Genomic DNA, 22650 nt, shown 5'->3' on the forward strand with positions numbered 1-22650 from the left:
CTGAATTAACATTGAACTGATCTTGAAATGACCATGAACTAATCCTGAATTAACACTGAAATTATTCAGAACTGAGCCTAACACCGAACTAATCCTGAGTTAACAATGAACTAATCTTGAATTTATCCTGAGTTAGAGAAGAAAAGAAATGGCGTGCTTGACTCTAGATAAACTGGGTGCCGGCTCAAAAATCAAAACAAGAAAAAACTGAAATGTCAGCACTCACGATAGAAACTTGAAACATTGATTAAATCCTGATCTGAATCATGATCTGAACCTAAACTAATCCTGAGTTAACACTGAACTAATCCTGAGTTAACACTGAACTAATCCCGAGTCGAACCAGAAGCTGTAGAACCCAAATAACCAACTCTTACTTTGTTCAGTGTGAAACAGTAAAGACCAAAACCATCTGTCTCATTAAACTCTGAGTTTCCTCACTGACCTGGTTCAAGTTACAGTAAACCCTCAGTGAAGTCCAGATGTTGCTGCTACAACGCTAACAAGTGTCCAGCAGTAACATCTACAGTGGAATTATTGTGCTTTTATTTCATCCATTTTTCAGACTTCAACTGGAAAGAGCTCAAATAAGAGAAGAGGAGGAGAAAGGAGGAGGAGAAAGAGGAGAAGACAGATGTTTTGACTGGTTTTCATGTGAAGCAGCTGAACTCTGAGACACAAACAGGTTCAAAGACGATGTTAGTTAGCCCGAGGCAACAGACAGACAGAGAGATAGATAGGTGGCGCATTTATCTGTCATCAGGGAGGAAGAGGAGGAGGAGGAGGAGAAAGAAGAGGAGGAGGAGGAGGAGGTTTGAGCCGTTCCATGGTGCTGTGGTTTGTCTCTAAGGAGTGAGTGACAGATGTTTGACTGGAGGAGCAGAGAGGAGGCTGAGGAGACCAGATTCAGAAGAACAAAACTTTATTTAAATGTCAACACAACCTGTATATGTGTGTGTGTGTGTGTGTGTGTGTGTGTGTGTGTGTGTGTGTGTGTGTGTGTGTGCTCCGTCCGGCCGTCAGTCGGTGTGTAACCTCGACTCCAGAGCCTCCAACACAGAACGAGGATCCTGATCCGCATCAACACGAACCGCATCTGGATACACAGACTGAACACACACACACACACACACACACACACACACACACACACACACACACACACACACACACACACACACACACACACACACACACAGAGCTTTCATCACTTCCTGTTCCCTCGTCTAAAAGTCTTTCTGGGGATAGTATTTAGTCAAACTGGCCCATCACCATAATCCCTATAGTCGTAGCAGTAGGTTCGTTACCTTTAATTGTCGGTGCAAGCTGTTTTTAGAACGGCGGAGCAGAGCCGTGAGCTGCTCAGAGCTACACTACGGAGGCTCATTATGGGATTTCTTCACCACGCTATGAGATAATAACACAACGTTACCACACAGAGTTGTTTTAGAGGGAAATTCATGTAAAACCACTGATGCGTGTTGCCTTCAGGGACAGTTTTTCATCAACAGTCTCTGAATTTCCCTCTAAAACAACTCTGTGTGGTAACGTTGTGTTATTATCTCATAGCGTGGTGAATGTGCAGCTCACAACTTGTCCACCAGATCGTTGTGGAGTTGTTGGATTGTGTATTTGATGAGTTTGATGATGAGGGAAACCAAGAAATCCCATAATGAGCCTCCGTAGCGTAGCTCTGAGCAGCTCACGGCTCTGCTCCGCCGTTCTAAAAACAGCTTGCACCGACAATTAAAGGTAACGAACCTACTGCTACGACTATAGGGGTTATGGCAATGGGCCAATTTGACAAAAATGTTGAACTATCCCTTTAAAATAAAGCAGCTAAAATCAGTGAACTTGTGTTTTAGTCACAGAGTTGATATTATGACTTCATCCAAAACACAAAACTTCAGCCCTGGTAAAACTCTATACAGGTGTGTGTGCAGGGTATATACAAGAATCTTGAAGTTAATTCTAAAACCTTTTTAAGACTTTTTCAAGACCTTCTCAATATTTTTCAACACCTCACCGCCACTTCAAGCTGTAACCATTAACGTCAGTGACACTTTTAACTGAACAGTTTTAGCTTGTGATAAAGACTAGAATTCATAGGTTAGGATAATAAATCAAAGGCAAAGTTTATCAAAAACAACAATCTTCTTTTTTATGTATCTGTTCATCTTTGTTTTTTAATAAAATGAATAAGGGTTAGGATTAGATAAGTTTATACTCCTTCCTACTCCTTTTCTCATGTAAACTGCGTTGCTTATGAGATGTTACTTTTTTGTGTATACATTTTTGCTGTTCACTTATTTCCTTATTATATTATTATTTTATCTTTTTACATTGTCGTTTACATGATCGAAATAAAGATATCAATCAATCAATCAATAAATTCACACACTTTCACAATGTTTTTTAGGACTCAAACTCTTGGACAGCTAGTTCAGAAAAAATACCTTCAAAATGTAAGACTTTATAAAGTTGTGAAAAGACTTTTTAATACTTTTTAAGGGTCTTAATTTTCCCAAAATTGATTTATCACCTTTTAATACTTTTCAAGAGTGTGTGTGTGTACCTGCAGCACGGCGGTGTGTGTCCTGTGCTGCCTCAGAGAGTGTGTGACAGAGTGTGTGTGGTCGTCTGGTCTGGTCTGCAGCCGCTCCATCACCCGGTCGCTCGGCGCCGGGCGAGTCACCGCGTGGAAGCTGGAGACACAGAGAGACAGAGAGACGGATGGACAGGTGTGATGCTGCTGTAACCATGGAGACAGGCCGTAGTGACTGTTGCCATGGCGTGGTCTGTACCTCTGTCCGCTGACGGGGTCGGTCGCTCTCAGACTGAGTCTCTCCACACACACGTCGTCGGTCACATCCAGGAAGAAAACCCTGAGGACAAAGTATGTAGTAGTATAAAATAGTAGCAGAAGCGGAAGCAGGAAGTAACGGCCCCATAGACCAGAGCGGCTTTTTTATGCAAATGAGAATGACTGATGCATCCTGGGTAATTTAGGGGCAGCGCCCGGCATTTTTAAATTGCTCTCAGTGGCTTTTTGTGTTTTGATGGAGCGTAGACTAACTAACAATCAATCTGAATGTTTTATTTTGTGTTTCTTTTGTAGCACTATGTCTCATCATTATTTTGACACCCTCTTTGAAACCCACCGTTCACGCTATCTTGAAAAACTACAATGAATGAATCTAGCGGTATGCTCCTTTAGCCTCCCACAGTGATCAATGACTCCACACAGTGGCCAGAAATGTCTGAATGAATCTACGGTATGCTCCTTTAGCCTCCCACAGTGATCAATGACTCCACACAGTGGCCAGAAATGTCTGAATGAATCTACGGTATGCTCCTTTAGCCTCCCACAGTGATCAATGACTCCACACAGTGTCCAGAAATGTGTGACCCAGACATCTACACGTATTTGGTGGAATCACCGGGAGGTTTTGGCTCAGTGTTGTCTGGAAACAGCCTGTTAATAGACAACTTTTTGTTAGTTAGTTTGTCAAGAAGCCAGTTAGGCTGAACTTTTCAATGGAGGGATGCCGGGCGCTGCCCCTAAATTACCCAGGATGCATCAGTCATTCTCATTTGCATAAAAAAGGCGCTCTGGTCTATGGGTCCTCAACTCTGAAAAAGTCTCCATGTGAGTGAACTGGAGTCAAAGTTTTATTTCGTGATCCGATTGAATTGCGCCATGAGAAACAACTCTGTCCTCTACCTGTTTAAAACATCACGTTTCATCCTGAGAAATCAGCAGTTTGTTGTAAAACTATTGTAGAATAAAACTCCTTAGAGTCCGTAACCAGAAAGACTACAGGTGGCGTAGGTGACGTCACCATGGCAACCTTCCTTTCCCGTGTCAGTTGGTGACGTATTTTAAAGCAGAAGTAAGCGATATTTTTGTGTTAAAGGGGACATATTCAGCTCATTTCTGCTTCTTGACATGGTACCTTGATGTCTAAAAGTAATGTTAGTAACATGCTTTGGTCAGAAAAAACAAAAGATTGAGCATAGATGGGTTCTCTACACACCAGTTTCACAGCCCTGCTCTAAACGGTCGGTTTAGAAGCTTTGCTCTGGTAGCTGAGGTAACCATGGGAGCGAGGGCTTGAATGTTCACATCACCTGGCTTAAAAATTAAAACGGCTTGTAAAGAGACACATTTTCTGACTATGGCAGTTTACAAAATGTTGACGTAGTTGTCAAAACTTACGTTTAAGGGGTGAGGAGGCATCTGGATACGCAAATACACACTAAAGCAATGAAAAAGTGAGTTTTGCATAATATGTCCCCTTTAATCTAAGTCTTAAATAGTTGTATCTTCCGACAGCAATCACTTCTATAGAGTGTTTGGTCTGAAACACGGGTCTGTCAGTCCCTCTGCTCTGCTCTGAGCCCAGGAGAAAACTTTCCTTGTATCCTACAACCTTTATCCAATGAGGAGAGAGAACGGCATAAAGGGGCAGTCCTCTCTGTGTGTGCAGCCCAGGGATGCGCCTGAATGTGGTGACGTAGGGACGAGGACCAATAGATCCATGACGAGGGCGGGGGCTGCTAACTCCATCGGCTGACAGGAAGTTATGGTGCGTTCAAGGCAACTCGTAACTGGTGTTTTTCCGACCTGTGAAGTCGTACCAGTTCGATCTGGTACGAGTTCACGGGTCAGAAGTTACGAGTGGCCGTTATAGTGACTTTCACAGGTAAAACAGGTCGGAGAAACACGAGTGGGTTGCCTGGAACGCTACAAAGTCGTAAGTCGTGACTTGAAGCTGTAATTTACGGTTTCAAAAGCCTGCCTGGAACGCAGCATTAGCCAAAACCACCGGATCGCTGATATCTGCTTTAAGTGGAACACCAGATCTGTAGTCCGTAGAGCGTCGTCACACTAAATACATTCTTCTGTTGTCGTTTTATGATAAACTGCTGATTTCTTTGCATGAAACATGATGTGAACGTGACGTGAACAGGTAGAGGTCAGAGTTTCTTCTCATGGCGCAATTCAATCTGATCACGAAATAAAACTTTGACTCCTGTTCACTCACATGGAGACTTTTTCAGAGTTGAGTTCCCATGGGGCCGTTACTTCCTGCTTCCACTTCGGCTCTCTATGCAGTAGTATGTATTACTATGTAGTACATGTAGTACAGTCTGCAGTAGTACCTGTTGGGCTGGTGCAGCTGCAGCCCCTGCGCCTGCTGCAGGTCTCGGGGGAAGCCGTGCAGGACCCAGCCTCTGGCGCTGCAGTCCAGGCCACTCAGACGCCGGTCCAGAACCTGCAGCACCAGCGAGTCTGGCACTGGACCCACCCAATCAATAACCAATAATCAATGACCAATAATAACCAATTAGTACATTTACTGCTTTTAAATCTAAGATAAAATCATGGCTTAAATCTGCTCAATCATGCACCACCAACTATAAACTCAAACATTAGCTCACCATCATTCACTCACCATTTTAGTGTTGTATCTTAACATCGTTTTGTTGTGTCTTACACTGCATTTTATTCTTGCTGTTGTGTTGTGTTGTGTTGTGTTGTATTGTGTTGTGTTGTGTGTACTTTGTTATTGTTGTTGTTTGAAAGGCTGCTTGTGTGATGATGATGTTTTTATATTTGTATGTGCTTTTGTGTTAGATTCATGTTATTTGTTCCTGCCCCGGGACGACAGATGAAATTTAGCTGGCAGCTGAGAGCCATGCACTGTCCCTGTTAAATAAACCATTAAATAAAATAACCAATAACCAATAACCAATGATCAGCTGATACCTGGACACCTGGAGTTAGGCAGCTGGTTGGTGCTGGCTGAGTGTGTGTGAGTGTGTGTGTGTGTGTGTGTGTGTGGTCACCTGGCCGTGCGTCGTCCAGGTACGGTTGGATCTCCTGTCCCAGATCAGAGCCGTCGGCGGCTGCAGAGCTCAACAGCCGACCACAGCACACTGAGGGGGAGCCACACCACGCATTAACCTCTCAGTGTGCGTGTTAGGGTTGACACTATACCAGAATTTCAGTACCAATACCAGTACATTTCCACAATTCTCGACACTTATTCGATACCACGATTAAAAAAACAAACAGAGCACGTGTGATTCTACATTCATACTTAAAAAAAACAACAGTTTCACATCAAACTTTCTAGTATTTGATCTCCACTGAGCTTCAACGACTCTTCAGGCAGAAACATGAAGTAAGAACAGAGTTAAATGGTGACTATGGGCACTTTCACACCTAATAGTCCGGACCAAGGTCCAGACTTATTATTTTTTTGTTACATTGTTTCCATATAGTCCAGTAAAGTTCGCTTTCACACTGCTATTATGACAGCGGACTAAAGGATCTACCGACGTCATGACGGATGAGCGTGCGTCTGACGTTAGCGCATAGAAAGTGCTCTGAAAAAAATAAAATAAAAATATGTGTAAAAAATAAAAAATAGTGCTGGAAAGCACGCTGTGGTTTGTAATCGCGGTGCAGAAGAGTGAGTTTAGAGCTGATGAAAGGAGAGAAAAAAGAGGATTGTGCCGCGGCGAAATGCTCTCATTGATGAGAGCAGCAGCGATCAGCGATCAGCTGTTTTGTGTAGTGGAGGACACACACGCTATGCGCACACACGCGTGATCCTCCTGTCAGATGCGGCTGCATCTCTCCAGGTCACTTGTGTGTGAGTGTGAGAGAAATAAAAGCTCTGACTTGCTGGGGCAGACGTTGTTTGGTGTCACCCGCTGATAAATATCCGTCTTTTTCAGACTTTTTTCGACAGAAAAAAATATATTCGGGTCATTATATAAAAAATAGGCTAGCCTATATAAAAAAAAATGCATGTATCGTTTGGGGATTTATATTAATGTTTAATTCCGTGTAAACGTTTACAAGTGTAGCCTACACTGACACACCCATCCCTCTAACCAAATCTGGATATAATATGATCTCCTCTCCCCAAGTGTTGCCGCGGCTCCTCTTTCCTTTTTTTCTGTTTATTTACTTTTTTCGGCACGTGTGAATCTGACGTGACTTCCTGTATTTGGTCTGATGGTTCGAACCTTCCAAAGAAATGCTTTCACACTTCACAGCATCGGACCTTGGTCCAAGATAGTCCGGACCGAGACCAAAGACTCGGTCTTTAGTCCGGACCGTGGTCCGGGGAGCTTTCACACCTGTCAATTTGATCCGAACTATCTGGAAAGTCTGAAAGTCCGGACCAAAGGAGGTGTGAAAGCCCCCAGAGTCTCAACACAAACAGGTCATGAAGTCATGATGTCGTTGCTGCAGAAACCACTCATTGTTTTATTTTTCATCTCGTACGTTTCACGTTTACACACGTTTGTTTTTGCTGTGTATGTGTGTGTGTGTGTGTGTGTGTGTGTGTGTGTGTGTGTGTGTGTGTGTGTGTGTGTGTGTGTGTGTGTGTGTGTGTGTGTGTGTGTACCGTCCACCATCTTGTATTTCTCCGCCAGCAGCCTGGCCATGAGACTCTTCCCTGAGCCCGGTGGACCCAACAGGAGGATTCTGGGAGTTCTGGAGCGATGACGCGTCTGGACGAAGGTCAGCACTGAGGGGGTCGCCATGACAACGGCAAAAGTCAACAAGTCGAGTCAATTTTACTATTTTATTATGTATAGTTTGTTCTTTATATTCTTATTCTTTATATTCTTATACTGTATGTTGTTATCGTCACTGTGTGTCTGTGTAATGCTGCACTGTCATTTATCTATCTATCGTTCTGTCTATCTATCTGTCTATCTGTCTATCTATCTACCTATCTATCTATCTATCTATCTATCTATCTATCTATCTATCTATCTATCTATCTATCTATCTATCTATCTATCTATCGTTCTGTCTATCGTTCTGTCTATCGTTCTATCTATCTATCGTTCTGTCTATCTATCGTTCTGTCTATCTATCTATCGCTCTATCTATCTATCGTTCTGTCTATCGTTCTATCTATCTATCGTTCTGTCTATCGTTCTATCTGTCTATCGTTCTGTCTATCGCTCTATCTATCTATCGTTCTGTCTATCGTTCTATCAATCTATCGTTCTGTCTATCGTTCTATCTATCTATCTATCTATCTATCTATCTATCTATCTATCTATCGTTCTATCTATCTATCTATCTATCTATCGTTCTATCTATCGTTCTATCTATCTATCTATCTATCTATCTATCTATCTATCTATCTATCTATCTATCTATCGTTCTATCTATCTATCTATCTATCTATCTATCTATCTATCGTTCTATCTATCGTTCTATCGTTCTATCTATCTATCTATCGTTCTATCTATCTATCTATCTATCTATCTATCTATCTATCTATCTATCTATCTATCTATCTATCTATCGTTCTATCGTTCTATCTATCTATCTATCTATCTATCTGTCTATCTATCGTTCTATCTATCGTTCTATCGTTCTATCTATCTATCTATCGTTCTATCTATCTATCTATCTATCTATCTATCTATCTATCGTTCTATCTATCGTTCTATCGTTCTATCTATCTATCTATCGTTCTATCTATCTATCTATCTATCTATCTATCTATCTATCTATCTATCTATCTATCTATCTATCTATCTATCTATCTATCTATCGTTCTATCGTTCTATCTATCTATCTATCTATCTATCTGTCTATCTATCTATCTCACCGTGCTGGTAGACGTCGGCGTGTGGCTGGTCGCCGTTGACGACCTTCAGGACGTGCTCATAGGCCGATTTCAGACCCGTGACCTCACAGTGGAAACGCCGCAGCTCGGCCAATCGCTGCTGCTGCTGCTCCGGCTGGCCCCGCCCCCTCTCCAGACGCCCAGCCACCACGTCGTCACGCGGCCAGATGAAGGTGTGGTGGTAGACGTCTGCAGACAGGAAGTGATGTCATCAGATTAAAGTCAACATCATCGGACTGAGGAAGATGAAGATGAGTTAAACTGTCTAGTAAATCTCCTCCTATCACGATGTAGTTCACTAACTATCTAGTGTGTTCAACATTTTGTAGTGTTGTTCGAATTCTCTGCGATTAATTTCATCCACTACATCAGTGGTTCCCAACCTGGGGGGCGGGACCCCCCAAGGGTGGCGCCAAAAATCCAGGGGGGGTCGCGAAGCCCTCTTGATTTTAAGGGGTTTAATAATTTTAATGTAATTAAAATGTTCAATAAATGAGTAGGCTAAGCATTTAATTCATATATGTGACAAAATCAACTAAATTCAAGGGCCACATTAAACATTTTATGTATGTATTTAAATAGATAAACAAATAAGTTATAGGCCTATATCAATACAGTAGATGATTGAATATCAACGGTTTTAAAACATTAAATACGTAATATACAGCAGGGCAATATCAGTCACAATGAATTAGAAAAACAGCATGGAACAATGAGAAAAAACCTGTGTAAAATTACAACATATTCTGCAGAACTTGTACTTTTAAAAACACAATTATGTTTTTAAAAGTACAAGTTCTGAAGATGTTGTAATCATACACAGGTTCTCCTGATTGTTTGTTCCATGCTGTTATTAAATTACTGAAATATAATAAAGTATTTCATGTAAAAGAAGTTATGATGTTCCTTATTTTATTTTATTTTACATCGGGGGGGGGGGGCACCAAAGTTTTCAATGGTAAAAATATGGGTCCATTAAGAAATGGGTTGGGAACCACTGATCCCTGATTTTGTCGTCCACTGATAGTGGATGACAAAACACCCACAATGCACCGCAACATTGAGTGAACAAGCGATGTACACTACTTTCTACTCCCGTATCCCACAATGCAATGAGAAGAAGAGCAGCGAGCTAATTAGCATGTTAGCTAGGATTTCTTTAGGTTATTTAGCAGTAAACTCCTCAGACGTATTTGCCTTGGCTCCGTTTGCCTGAGCAGCAGGAGTTGGGCAGCAGCATCCCAACAATAACAGGCAGCATTAAATCAATCTAATTAAGAAACTGTAGTAGAATATGGAGGAAATACCAGCTAACCAGCTAAGCTAATAGCCACAGCTAATGAGCTAAGCTAATAGCCACAGCTCACGGTCGGGACACACAACAGTAGTCGACCAAACCAAACTAACGATATTTCAACAGTTTATTGTCCCACAAACACAACCACACAGAATCACATCCTCTAATGTTCCTGGTTTTTATTATTTTATTTTACGTGTCTGGTTTGTTTACATGATTCTGGGTGCGTCTGCTTCCGTCACAGCAGTAGGCTAACACGCTAACACCTGGAGCATCTAATACAACCACGTTCAGAGAGTCACCGTGTAGCGTCTGAATCCTCCTCCAGTTCACTACATCGTCATGATGATACATGATGTAGGGGAGAGGAAGGGGATGATTTACAACACAGCTTTAGTTAGTTTGTCTCCATGTGAAGACTCACCTTATCTATTTTCTGTTATTTGCTTGCTTGCTTTTAACTCTGTTTTTTGTGTTTGTTTTTATTCTGTTTTATGCTTCTCTCTTTTTTTTTAATGTTGTGTCTTTATGTAAAGCACCTTGAGTTGATAAATAAATAAATTGATAAATAAAGATGCCTTGTCTCACCTCCGGTCAGTGGATCCACCAGTTTCCCCTGACTCCTCTCCACCAGAACCTCATCAGGAGCCTCCAGCACCACTGACACACACACACACACACACACACACACACACACACACACACACACACACACACACACACACACACTTTTAATTGTGCGTCTTGTGTGTTTTTTACTTGCTGCAACACAAAGTACCTCACAGGGAAACACATGAGGCTGTGTGTGTGTGTGTGTGTGTGTGTGTGTGTGTGTGTGTGTGTGTGTGTGTGTGTGTCTGTGTGTGTGTGTGTGTCTCACCAACATGTTGAGGCAGCACTCCGACCTGCTGCAGACCCAGAGCCTGAAGACGAGTCTGAGGGATTCCCTCCAGCACCCAGCCCTGCACACACACACACACACACACACACACACACACACACACACACACACACACACACACACACACACAGAGTACAATGACTCCACTTCCTGTTTCAGAGGGACGACATTTACTGTGACACTAACAAACATCAGCTTCGATTTATTTGGGTCGGCCTTAGATTTAGGACAAAGCTTCGTTCGTTGCCATGGTAATTGATCATGAAGTCTGTGATCGATTTTTTTCCGTCCTTCCAATTCGGCAGTTGTTCCATTAAAATGAGTCGGCTACTTGGCACCATCGACTGTAGTCAGAACGGCCGTAGCACCGTGAAGTCAGCCATTGGTTTGGGGGAGTCTGTTTTGTGCCGCTACTACGGGGGTTTGAACCGCGCCATGTTGGATTCTACTGCCATATTTGGAGCGGTGAAGAACCCGCCCACTGGCCTCGTAGCAGCGGTCGCCGGACCTGTCACTCAACGGTTCTGCGCCCTAATTGGCCAGAACTTTAAACCTAATAACAGTAAAACGGTAGAGTTTAAAAAAATTCACCCCCCTCAGAGTGTGTGCGGGGGTAGAAACTATCGGTTGAGACCAAAAAAATAAAATGTACCAGGCTGTAAATATGTTTTTTTTAAAGGGATAGTTCAACATTTTGGCAAATTGGCCCATTGCCATAATCGCTATAGTCATAGCAGTAGGTTCGTTACCTTTAATTGTAGGTGTAAGCTATTTTCAGTACGGCGGAGCGCAGCAGCTGGCTGCTCAGAGCTACGCTATGGAGGCTAAGGGAATTTCTTGGTTTCCCTCATCAAACTCATCAAATTCAACATCCCAAAACTCCACAGCGCTTTTGTAGACAAGTTGTGAGCTGCACAACCACCACGCTATGAGATAATGACGGAACGATACGAAACGGAGCCGTTTTCGAGGTAAATTCATACAAAACCGCTGATGCGCGTTGCATTCAGGGACAGTTTTTCAGCAAGCAGTCTCCGTATTTACCCTGTATTTACCTCGAAAACGGCTCCGTTTCGTATCGTTCCGTCATTATCTCATAGCGTGGTGGTTGTGCAGGTCACAACTTGTCTACAAAAGCGCTGTGGAGTTTTGGGATGTTGAATTTGATGAGTTTAATGAGGGAAACCAAGAAATTCCGTTAGCCTCCATAGCGTAGCTCTGAGCAGCCAGCTGCTGCGCTCCGCCGTACTGAAAATAGCTTACACCTACAATTAAAGGTAATGAACCTACTGCTATGACTATAGCGATTATGGCAATGGGCCAATTTGCCAAAATGTTGAACTATCCCTTTAAGCTGTAAAGTCGGCGATTTTAACATGGGGCTCAATTGGAGTTGCTCCCTTCTGACACCAGCCCCCAGAGGAAGAAGAGGGGATTGCAGTTTGTTGAACGCGGAAGTGACTTCACTTCTCAGACCCACAACTGCCCCCTTGGTTGGCATCCTGGAAACCTGCCTGATTGTGGAGATATGCAGTGTTTGTTTGCCATTACTTTCATTATTAACGCTACAATCGTGCATCACCCCCCCCCCGTCAGACGTTACGATTGTACACCCCTCGGCTTCGATTTTATGTCCGCGAATATTCGATTATCAAAATATGATAATCGGGACAACCCTCCTCCCTCCTCCCTACGTAGTGAATTCAATACAGTGACTCACTGGTCAAATGAAAAACACTTTGGGACACGACTCCGCCGCTGCACAGTTAATTACGTCGTATTACGTCGCAAAATTAAAACTTTCCGACTGCGATTGTAACGGCCGGTACTACTGCTGCATTCTGGGAAACTTGTGTATATATATATGTGTATAGACAGAGAAGGAAGAGAGAGAGAGAGATAGAGAGACAGAGAGAGAGAGAGAGATAGAGAGAGAGAGGGAGAGAGAGACAGGTGCAGTAATGGAAGTGACAGCAGGGGGCGGAGCCTGATGCCACCTGTCAATCACTGACACACACACACGCTCCCTGGTGTGTGTGTGTCGAGTGTAGCCCGCGGCCAAAAACAGCCATTAGCTGATCAAAGGAGCTGCTAAACACACACACACACACACACACACACACTGAACTAAACACACACACACACACACACACACTGAACTAAACACACACACAGACACACTGAAGCTAAATGCTAAACGCTGCAGGTTGGAGACGGAGAGAAGCAGCTGTTTGTAGAGTTTAGAGGAACATTCTCACACACACACACACACACACACACACACACACACACACACTCTAACAAAGGCTCTGGATGAATCCTGACAGGAGGAAACAGACAAGTTTTCAACTCTGAATGAAAAACTACTTGAGTCAGAAGTGAACACACACACAACACAACACGACTACAACACAATGCTGCTGGGCCTGATGGGAGTCGTAGTACGGAGGGGGGGCAGAAGAGGAACACCTATTGACCCCTCATTGTTCTCATGTGTGTACTGGTGTGTGTGCTGTTAAATGCTGTATCCATGGCAACTCGCAGCAACCCTCTAATTTTAGAGAGATGATGAAGATGATGATGATGGAGGTGAAGATGGAGGAGTGACCTCACCCGGTTGTAGCAGTCGACCTCACTCAGTCTCTGTTGAACCAGTTTGATCAGCAGCTCATCAGGAAGCTCCTACACACACACACACACACACACACACACACACACACACACACACACACACACACACACACACACACAGACATCGTGTCCTTTAGTGAATGAAGTGAAACTCATTTAAAGCTGTTGAAGAGCGGATCATGTTGGAGGATTTACAGTATTACCTCTATGAAATATACAGCTGTTCCACTACATCCTGGATACTAGGCTGTAGTTCATTATCATCCCAGCAGATTCTATGTTTAGTTTTTGTCATTAGATTTTTCACCAACAGCAGCTTTTCAAAAGTTTTTTTTTCTCCTTTACATCAGAAACAGTGGAGAACCTGCCGCACTGTGCAATATGGAACCAGAATCCCTAACTCATTTATTCTACTATTGTGCCCAATCAATCATTTTCTGGTTTCCTACATGAATTTAAAGAGTACATTAAATCAGAAGTAAGCGGTCCGGTGGTTTTGGCTAATGCTGCGTTCGAGGCAGGCTTTTGAAATCGTAAATTACAGCTTCAAGTCACGACTTACGACTTTGTAGCGTTCCAGGCAACACACTCGTGTTTCTCCGACCTGTTTTACCTGTGAAAGTCACTATAACGGCCTCGTAACTTCTGACCCGTGAACTCGTACCAGATGGAACTGGTATGACTTCACAGGTCGGAAAAACACCAGTTACGGGTTTCCTTGAACGCACCATAACAGTCCTCGTCCCTACGTCACCACATTCAGGCGCATCCCTTGGCTGCACACACAGAGAGGACTGCCCCTTTATGCCGTTCTCTCTCCTCATTGGATAAAGGTTGTAGGATACAAGGAAAGTTTTCTCCTGGGCTCAGAGCAGAGCAGAGTGACTGACAGACCCGTGTTTCAGACCAAACACTCTATAGAAGTGATTGCTGTCGGAAGATACGTAAGGGATAATGCCCGACGAGGTGTCCATTATCAGAAATTAATGGACGACGCGGAGGCGTGAACCTCCATTAATCTCTGATAATCGGACACCTCGAAGGGCATTATCCCGCTTATACCATGGTCACTTACGAGATAAATACATATTAAATCAATTACTTATAATTTAATGTTGTTTTTACCGTTAAAATGTTGTTTTTACCGTTAAAATCACACGTCTTTAAAGCTGCCCTGTGGAGCTTTGCTCATTACGAGCCATCAGCCGTGTTTTTTTTTCGAGTAGGCTACTGCAACAGTCAGCCTGCGCCGTTCGATGACGTTGAACCCCCCCTTCCCTCCCTCCCTCCCCGAACGGTAAGTGCAGGTAACCAGGCAACCAGGTGACTGGCGAAGTAGGAAGAGAAAAAAAAGTTGTGGTCATTCAGCTTTGGCATTTATTTAGGGGTGTGACCTTATACATGTGTAAACGTTTACACGGAATGAAACTGTAAACGTTTAGTAAAAAAAAAAAAAAAAAATCCCTAAACGATATCTAGGCCTACACGCAATTTATTTTCATATTTTTATACATAGGCCTACATTTTGGGGGGGGGGGCTGGGTGAAAAGTAGTCCCGCACACTGTCTTAATTTAGAGAAAACTATGATTTAATAAAAATGATGCTGTGACGCGCTTCCCTCCTCCAAAATGTGCGTAAGTGCGTTTTTTCTTTCCTTTTTTCTTGTCTTTTTTTTTTTGCGGAGTGTGATGGCGCCGCCACGCCGGGTCAAACATTGCTTGCCAAAAAATATTCTAAGCAAATATAGCCTCCCTAAACACAAACAAATAACCTTAAACGGATTGAAAGGTGTCTCGGGACATTAAAGACGGCCGAGGACTGACGAGACGTCAGCTGGTTGCTCCTGCCCGGTCTGTCCACTCCTCTCATCCGCACTTCAGCACCTGTCCTGGGCTGCACCCATAGACTGCACAGTGTCGGCTCGGCTCGCTCCTCGTTTTAAATGACTTTACTCCTTTTAAAAGTAGCGTAAACAATTTACTGTTCTGATCACTCATACGCGTGTATAGTTAGGCTATACGTTGCATTATTATAGCTACTTCAAAAGTAAAGGACGGTGGAGCGAGCCAAGCTGTAGCAGGACAGGTGCTGAAGTGTGGGAGAGGAGGGAGAGACTGGGCTCCGCGGGGCTCTGGCAACTAGCGGCGGATCAGAGAGGGTGGAGGACCGACATGACAGGGGGTCTGGGTCTCCTGGTACCTGTGCGGTCCAGGACCGCGGAGGTCAGCGAGAGGGGGGGGGGGGGGTACGGTGGTCGACTCTGAACGCGCTCACCGGGCGGATCTCTCCAGTTACGGTGCGGTGCGTGTCGGGGGGGGCGGGACGAATCCGCCGTCGGGTCTCCTCCGCTCCGGTGGCTGCAGTGTCGGTGCTTCCACCGGCTGCATATCAGACTAGACAAAAATAAGATAACATGTTCTTCTTCTCTTCTGTTTACCAGCGCTCTAAACCCTACGTCAAATCCGAACGTTGCGTTGCATGCGTAATTCCCTGTGCGACAGCGCGGGAAAGTCGCTCCTCAGAGGCAATTGCGCTCCTGGGTAAACCAGGGACTGTTGTGTGGTGGAGATGCGTTCAATGATCATCCTAATAAGTCGTTTGGCAGTGGCTGCAATGTAAGGGACATTGTTTTATATGTATAAACTCCACAGGCCAGCTTTAAGCGGCTGAGCCGAGCGGACTATTTAATAACACTCGTCGGCGATAAAAAAAAAAGAAAGAAAAAAAAGAGGGACCCGCTGTGACCGCAGCGTAACGTTACAGCCAGTGACTCTGCCACAGCCTGGTAGTTGATCAGTGAAGGGAGGTGAGGTGACGGCTTAAATGTTACGTGACACAAAGTTTTTCAGAGGTCCAGTGCACTTCTTACCGCTGGTGTGTTTACAGACTCCAGTGCCGTGATGCGCTGAAAAAAAGTTGTTATGGTCCGAGTGTCCGTTGCCGTGGTTACTAACAAGCGTTTGAGCCAGCGCAGTAATATTTAGAACGTAATCAGGCTATTTTACCGGAACATCTTTATTGATAGATATCACGTGACGTCACACAGCGTTCGCAGCCGGTCACAGCGCCATCTTGGGTACCGACTTCCAAAGGCAGTCTATGGGCTGTGACATCAAATCTCACAAAAATAGTGGATAAACCTTTTTTTATTACATGGCTCTATTGAATGTCGTATTCCGATAATTTATTGATATTTCTGATATTTATTTACATCTTGATTTTGCATTTAACAGTCTGTTATTCCTGTTTAACAGATCGTTGCTAAGTAAAATACACTAGGTAGGGACGCCGCTCTGATCAGCGCAGCACAGAAAAGAGAAACTATGCAGGATATTTACTTTGTTTCATTTTTACCGTCATTAAACAGCTTGGGAGACATGTAGCCTACGCCAAGGGAGGCTGCCTCACTCTACTGAGTGTGAGCGGCACGTACGTTCACGTTGCTTTCGTGAATTGTAAACACACAGACGCCCCCTCGGTTTTAGCGTCCAGCAGTTTAGCGGCTAATTCAACAGCAGTGATGGATAACTGTACCGGAGAGCCTCAACATGAGCTTCATCTGAGGAATAAACAGCAGCTTTTACCTGACGGGAGACCGACGCCTGAGCTACGGTAGCTAACAGCTAGCAGCTTTTACCTACTTTCTCTCTCTCCCTCCCTCCCTCCCTCCCTTTCTTATACACGCACACGCGCGCACACACACACACACACACGGCCCAGGTTGTCTGTCATATCTGTTGTAAACCTTGTAATAACAGCTTGTTGAGTACAGTTAACACTATTGCTGCCTCGGTTTGAGTGTGGATTAATAGTTAACGGTTTGTTTAATGTGAGTGGTGGTCATCGCGTCCTGATGAGTTGGGTTTTAATAACAGCTGAGCTGATAACGTAACTGTGTAGATGGCGTGGATTGTGATGAGAAGGTGTTGCGCATATTAAGACTTATTTGTGCAAACCATTGTGCAAAACCTGTTTGTTGTGCCTTTTTGCGTGATAAGATGATTTGCCGAATTCTTCTTCCATTCCTGCAGCCTTTTGTCTCAATGTTAACGATGGCAAAATGTCCAGATATTTTATTACTTTATGAAAATGTCTGTGAGTTAAAAAAGAAAAAAGAAGTGGGCTACGCATTTTTGATTTGATTTGGCTTTTCGTGTATTTGGTTAAACACATATAAGTAACAGGAGAGAGACAGTGAGCGAGAGAGAGAGAGAGAGACGAGGAGAGAGAGAGAGAGGTCCGCTGGGTGAGCTAGATTAAGTTTTAACGGGAGAGAGAGCGGCGCACCGCGCTGTCAAAGATCGTCTCAGCAGAAATGGTGTGTGCTTTCAAGGCAAGGCCATCAAAATGAGAAATATCCATATCCAAACTACATCAGGCAGCAGTCATTTCTAGTCAGAGAGGATGTGGCTGCACTGAGCTGAATAGAGGTTAACTCAGTGTTCGGTACCCAGCATGGCGGCGGCCAGGTGGAACGCACCGTGACGTCACCTACTGATAAGTATCAATAGGTGTCCATTATCACTTTTTAATGGACACCCCGCAGCCAATCAGAATCGAGGATTCACCCAGACCATGGTATAAAACTATTTAAGACTTATATTAACACAAATATATCGCTTACTTCTGTTTTAAATCCCCTTACACCAGAGAAAGAAACCAAAGTTTTTCAGGCCAAGGACCTCCAAACTGATGGAGAGATGGAGCATGGACCATTACTATGTTTAAAAAAAAATGTGTATTATATTAAACTCGGCCCAGTGCCATGTATGGTATGTTTATACCTTGTTATTGTGCATTCAATACTAAGCTAGTATTCATTGTTTTAATTTTAAACGTACAAGGTACAGTGAGTAGGGTTGGCCATGTCTCAGACCTTGTAAACTGATACCAATGCTGATTTAAGAGCTTTTTTTCCTCCTTGTCATGGGAGACAGTGAACGCAGCAGCGAGACCGTACAGCGCTCTGTTATAAGACGAGACGGTGCAGGTTTTCATGTGGGACGGTGTGAGTAGAAACTGTTGAAGATACAGTAAACCTCTGTCGGCCCCTCGGTGTCCATAGCAACTATCCAGCTATTACTGTACGTAAATGAACCGAAGCCACAAGCTAAATGTCTTACTGTTTGATTTGTAGTAGATTACAGCTGAACAAACCAACAGAGTTATCACATTAGAATAGAGGCTACAGGTTACACACAACCACACAGGCTACTCTGTTATATATAATCAGGAGAAAATGCTTTGCCGACCAAAATCCATGATAGTCGCTGGCATTCGAACCGGGGCTGACTGTGTAAAAGACACATGTTCTACCAAGTGAACTACATGACAACATATAGTATTACTGTAGTATTTTAAAGAGCTTTTGTCCCATTGTCAGAAATGTAGATTACCCTGTGGTGTGAGAATGTGAGGATCGGAGTGTGAGTGTTTGGAATATATTTTGGGTTCATTTCACGCAAAATGTATTATGTGGCTATGTGTATGTCTATGTATGTTTGTATGTCTCCTTCCTGTGTATGTATTCCTGTCATTTTCTGTGTCTGGGCCCCTTTTAAAAGCTCTTGAGCTTCTCAGGGTGTCCCATGTCACATATGAAATTACAAATATTTCAATGATTTTAATACCTTTTCTATATATGTGAATAAAGATGATGATGATGATGATGAGTTCTTTAGCGAACAGACTTCAGTCTTTGTCCCACGTCAGCTCACACGTTTCAGCTGAATCTGGTGTTTTAACGTGTTCATGCTCATACAGGCTCAACACACTCAGGTTGATTCACCTCATTCTGATCATGTGTGTGTGTGTGTGTGTGTACCTGCTGTGTGTGTGTACCTGCTGTGTGTGTGTGTGTGTGTGTACCTGCTGTGAGTGTGTGTACTGCTGAGCCTGGATGCTGAGCTCTGATTGGTCCTGCAGTAGAGTGTCCGTGGTCACGTGCACAGCTCTCAGGTCAGCGCTCAGCTTCTTGGCCTGATGGACGACCACAACAACACAACAACAACAACAACAACAACAACAACAACATCACAGGTTGGTTCATTGTGTTTCTATGACATCATCATGACATCATGGGATGCCAGGCTGATGAGGAACATAATGAACATAAACGTGTCACGTTCACCAGCATCACCAGCCATGTTTCCATCCAAAGTGATGAGAATTACTGGGAAATGCGCATTAAAAGAAATTCGAATCGTGTGTGTTTCCATCTACGGACTTTGCCCCCCCCCCCCCCCCGGACGGACTGACGGTCTGATTTGAACACATTAGAGCGATTTAGTGCACATGTTTATTACCGCCACAACGAGACCTGTCCGTGTGTGTGTGTGAGAGAGAGAGAGAAGTCGCGGCCGCCACAGACTCACTAGATGCGCTGGTTGATCAGTTTGGTTTTTACCAAGAGTACCCGTATGCAGGGACCAGAGCGCCGCCATTAGCTCAGCTGATCCAGACCGGAAGTTGCTCTTCTTCGTGTCTATCATTTCTATGTAGATAAAAAAAATAACTCAGTAACTCAATGGTCCATAATAAAATATTGTTTTCCAGCAGACATCTTAGTTGCAACATGATTGAGCTACTAAATATTTTTTTGCATGGATCGTTTATTAAGTTATTGAGTTATTAAAAAACACTGCTAACGGCTAACGGCTAACAGCTAGCACCGCTCCTGCTGACAGCAGACCAGGAGAGAGAGAGAGAAAAAAGAAATGAAATGTCGTTGGTGGTGCTTTGGTTGGGTTTAGACAATGAAGAAAGGAGTTGGTTAAGTTTAGTAAAAAGAGCAGGTAGAGGCTAGACAGGCCAGAGAGAGGGGGGGGGTTCTTAGAATAACATAGAAATAATATACACGAAGAAAAGCAACTTCCGGTCGTGACTTCTGGTCTGGATGAGCTGAGCTATGGCGGCGCCCTCGTCCCTGCACACGGGTCCTTCTCGTTTTTACTGAGGAGGAACTATGAAGAAGTGCAGTAACATCATTATGAAGGTGTGTGGGGGCTTTTATTTTGCCGTGGCGGTGCCACAATTAATTACATGTAGTGAAACCCTGATGTTGTCTTGTGAGTGAACTGCAACACGGGAGCAGTCGGGGTGAACGTGGCTACGTCACTTAATTCAAATCATCAACCAAACCCGGCCATAGCAGCGTATTTCAGTTTGTGTGAATCAGGGGGATTTTAATTAGAATCACAGCGTTTCCATCATCATTTTCGGATACGATACATCTAGATGCATCTAAACAGCTGATGGAAACGCAACTAGTGTGTTTATGATGATGTCACCTGTCAATCATCAGTGGGGGCGGAGCTTCAGATCAATAACATCCTGCTCAGTTTATTTAGCTCTGTGTCCTGATGAAGGTCAATAGACTGAAACGTTGACTACATGACTGAATAAAAGAGCTTCAAGTGAGTGCAGGAGCAAGTGTTGAGTTTATATGTTGAGTTTATGCTCTGTGTCATTCCTACGGTGGCCCTGAAGGTCCACATGATCATTATTAATATTATTATTATTATTATAATAATAATCAGAGATGGACAGAGTACTCGACCCCGGTACTTGAGTTAGAGTACAAATACTACTGGTCAAAATTTACTCCGTTAGAAGTAAAAGTAGCTCAGTCGACATGTTACTCGAGTAAGAGTAAAAAAGTACATGCTTTTAAAGGTACTTTAAGTAAAAGTAAGAGTAAGAGTAAATTTCTTATTTTTCACATCAATGAATGACTATAATTTTCTCTACCAAAATGACGTATTTCCGCTTTTACGTCGATCCCAGTGGAGAGCTGCACTGTGATAGGTTTCCTTCTTTCACAAACACAGCTTGTGTCCAATAGGATTTTAGAAAAAGACCTGAAAGTAACCAGTACTTTTCAGCCTTCCTACTAATTAACTTGAGTAAAAGTACTAATATTTGTCTTGGAAATGTATTCAAGTAAGAGTAATAAGTACTAAAGAAATCTAATACTCAAGTAAAGTACAAATCCTCTGGATATGTACTTAAGTACAGTACTCAAGTAAATTTACTCCATTACTGTCCACCACTGGTTATAATCACATCAAACTCACCACAGTGTGTTTCCCAACAGCTGGAGGACCGAGGAGCATCACCCTGGGAACTGACACACACACACACACACACACACACACACACACACACACAGAGTGAATGATAGCTGTGGTGTCTCCAGTCTGTAGAGTCACAGCTCCCTCTAGTGGCAGCACAGTGGCTCCACTCCTCACTTCAAGCTTTAGGACCAGGACCAGGAGGACCGTGTGTGTGTGTGTGTGTGTGTGTGTGTGTGTGTGTGTCTGTGTGTGTGTGTGTGTGTGTGTGTGTGTGTGTGTGTGTGTCTGTGTGTGTGTGTGTGTGTGTGTGTGTGTGTGTGTGTGTGTGTGTGACCTCACCGTCTGCACTGCTCCTCTGCAGCAGATTGATCAGGTAGGAGATCGGATCATCAGGCTGATCAATAACCAGACTGGACACCAAGCTCTGGAACACACACACACACACACAGTGAGACCATCCATCTATCTATCTATCTATCTATCTATCTATCTATCTATCTATCTATCTATCTATCTATCTATCTATCTATCTAACAGTATATCTATCTATCTATCTATCTATCTATCTATCTATCTATCTATCTATCTATCTATCTAACTAACAGTCTATCTATCTATCTATCTATCTATCTATCTATCTATCTATCTATCTATCTATCTATCTATCTAACAGTATATCTATCTATCTATCTATCTATCTATCTATCTATCTATCTATCTATCTATCTATCTATCTATCTATCTATCTATCTATCAGTCTATCTCACCTGTAGCAGGTGCAGCAGCTGCTGTTTGTCTCCGTACACTGACATCAGAGGAGGGATCCTCAGACCTCCTCCCTCCGTCTCCTCCATGTTTCTCTCTGTTTGTTTGTTTCCTTCACTTCCTGTTGCTCCGTCAAAGCGCGGGAACGGAGACCGACGTCACGTCAGCAGCTTCACCTGTGTGTTTTACTGTCACACACCTGCAGGAAAAGCTCCGTGTCAAACTCCTCTTCACTTTAAAACGGAGAAAAACAAACTTTACCGGCCGCTTCAGGAGCCCGTTGCTATGAGACCTCGGCTTGTTGT

The 22650-nt window shown here is 43.5% G+C and overlaps 1 protein-coding gene across 1 annotated transcript; it reads right to left on the reverse strand.

The window, feature by feature from the left end:
• Window positions 1-905: 905 nt before the first annotated feature.
• On the reverse strand, window positions 906-22640 carry LOC146980514 (adenylate kinase 8-like). Its single transcript, XM_085788054.1, has 14 exons — window positions 22348-22640; window positions 21920-22004; window positions 21581-21630; window positions 19374-19484; window positions 13487-13555; window positions 10853-10934; window positions 10561-10632; window positions 8658-8864; window positions 7431-7553; window positions 5854-5943; window positions 5167-5302; window positions 2805-2885; window positions 2576-2705; window positions 906-1109 (listed from the first exon to the last, which is right to left on the reverse strand). The coding sequence occupies exons 1-14, from the start codon at window positions 22432-22434 to the stop codon at window positions 1020-1022; spliced, it is 1413 nt and encodes a 470-aa protein (XP_085644180.1). The 5' UTR covers window positions 22435-22640; the 3' UTR covers window positions 906-1019.
• Window positions 22641-22650: the final 10 nt, after the last annotated feature.

The sequence above is a fragment of the Trachurus japonicus genome, chromosome 9 (genome assembly GCF_045865225.1).
Source record: "Trachurus japonicus isolate A0001 chromosome 9, Traja_1.0".
In the NCBI taxonomy this organism is placed as follows: domain Eukaryota; kingdom Metazoa; phylum Chordata; class Actinopteri; order Carangiformes; family Carangidae; genus Trachurus; species Trachurus japonicus.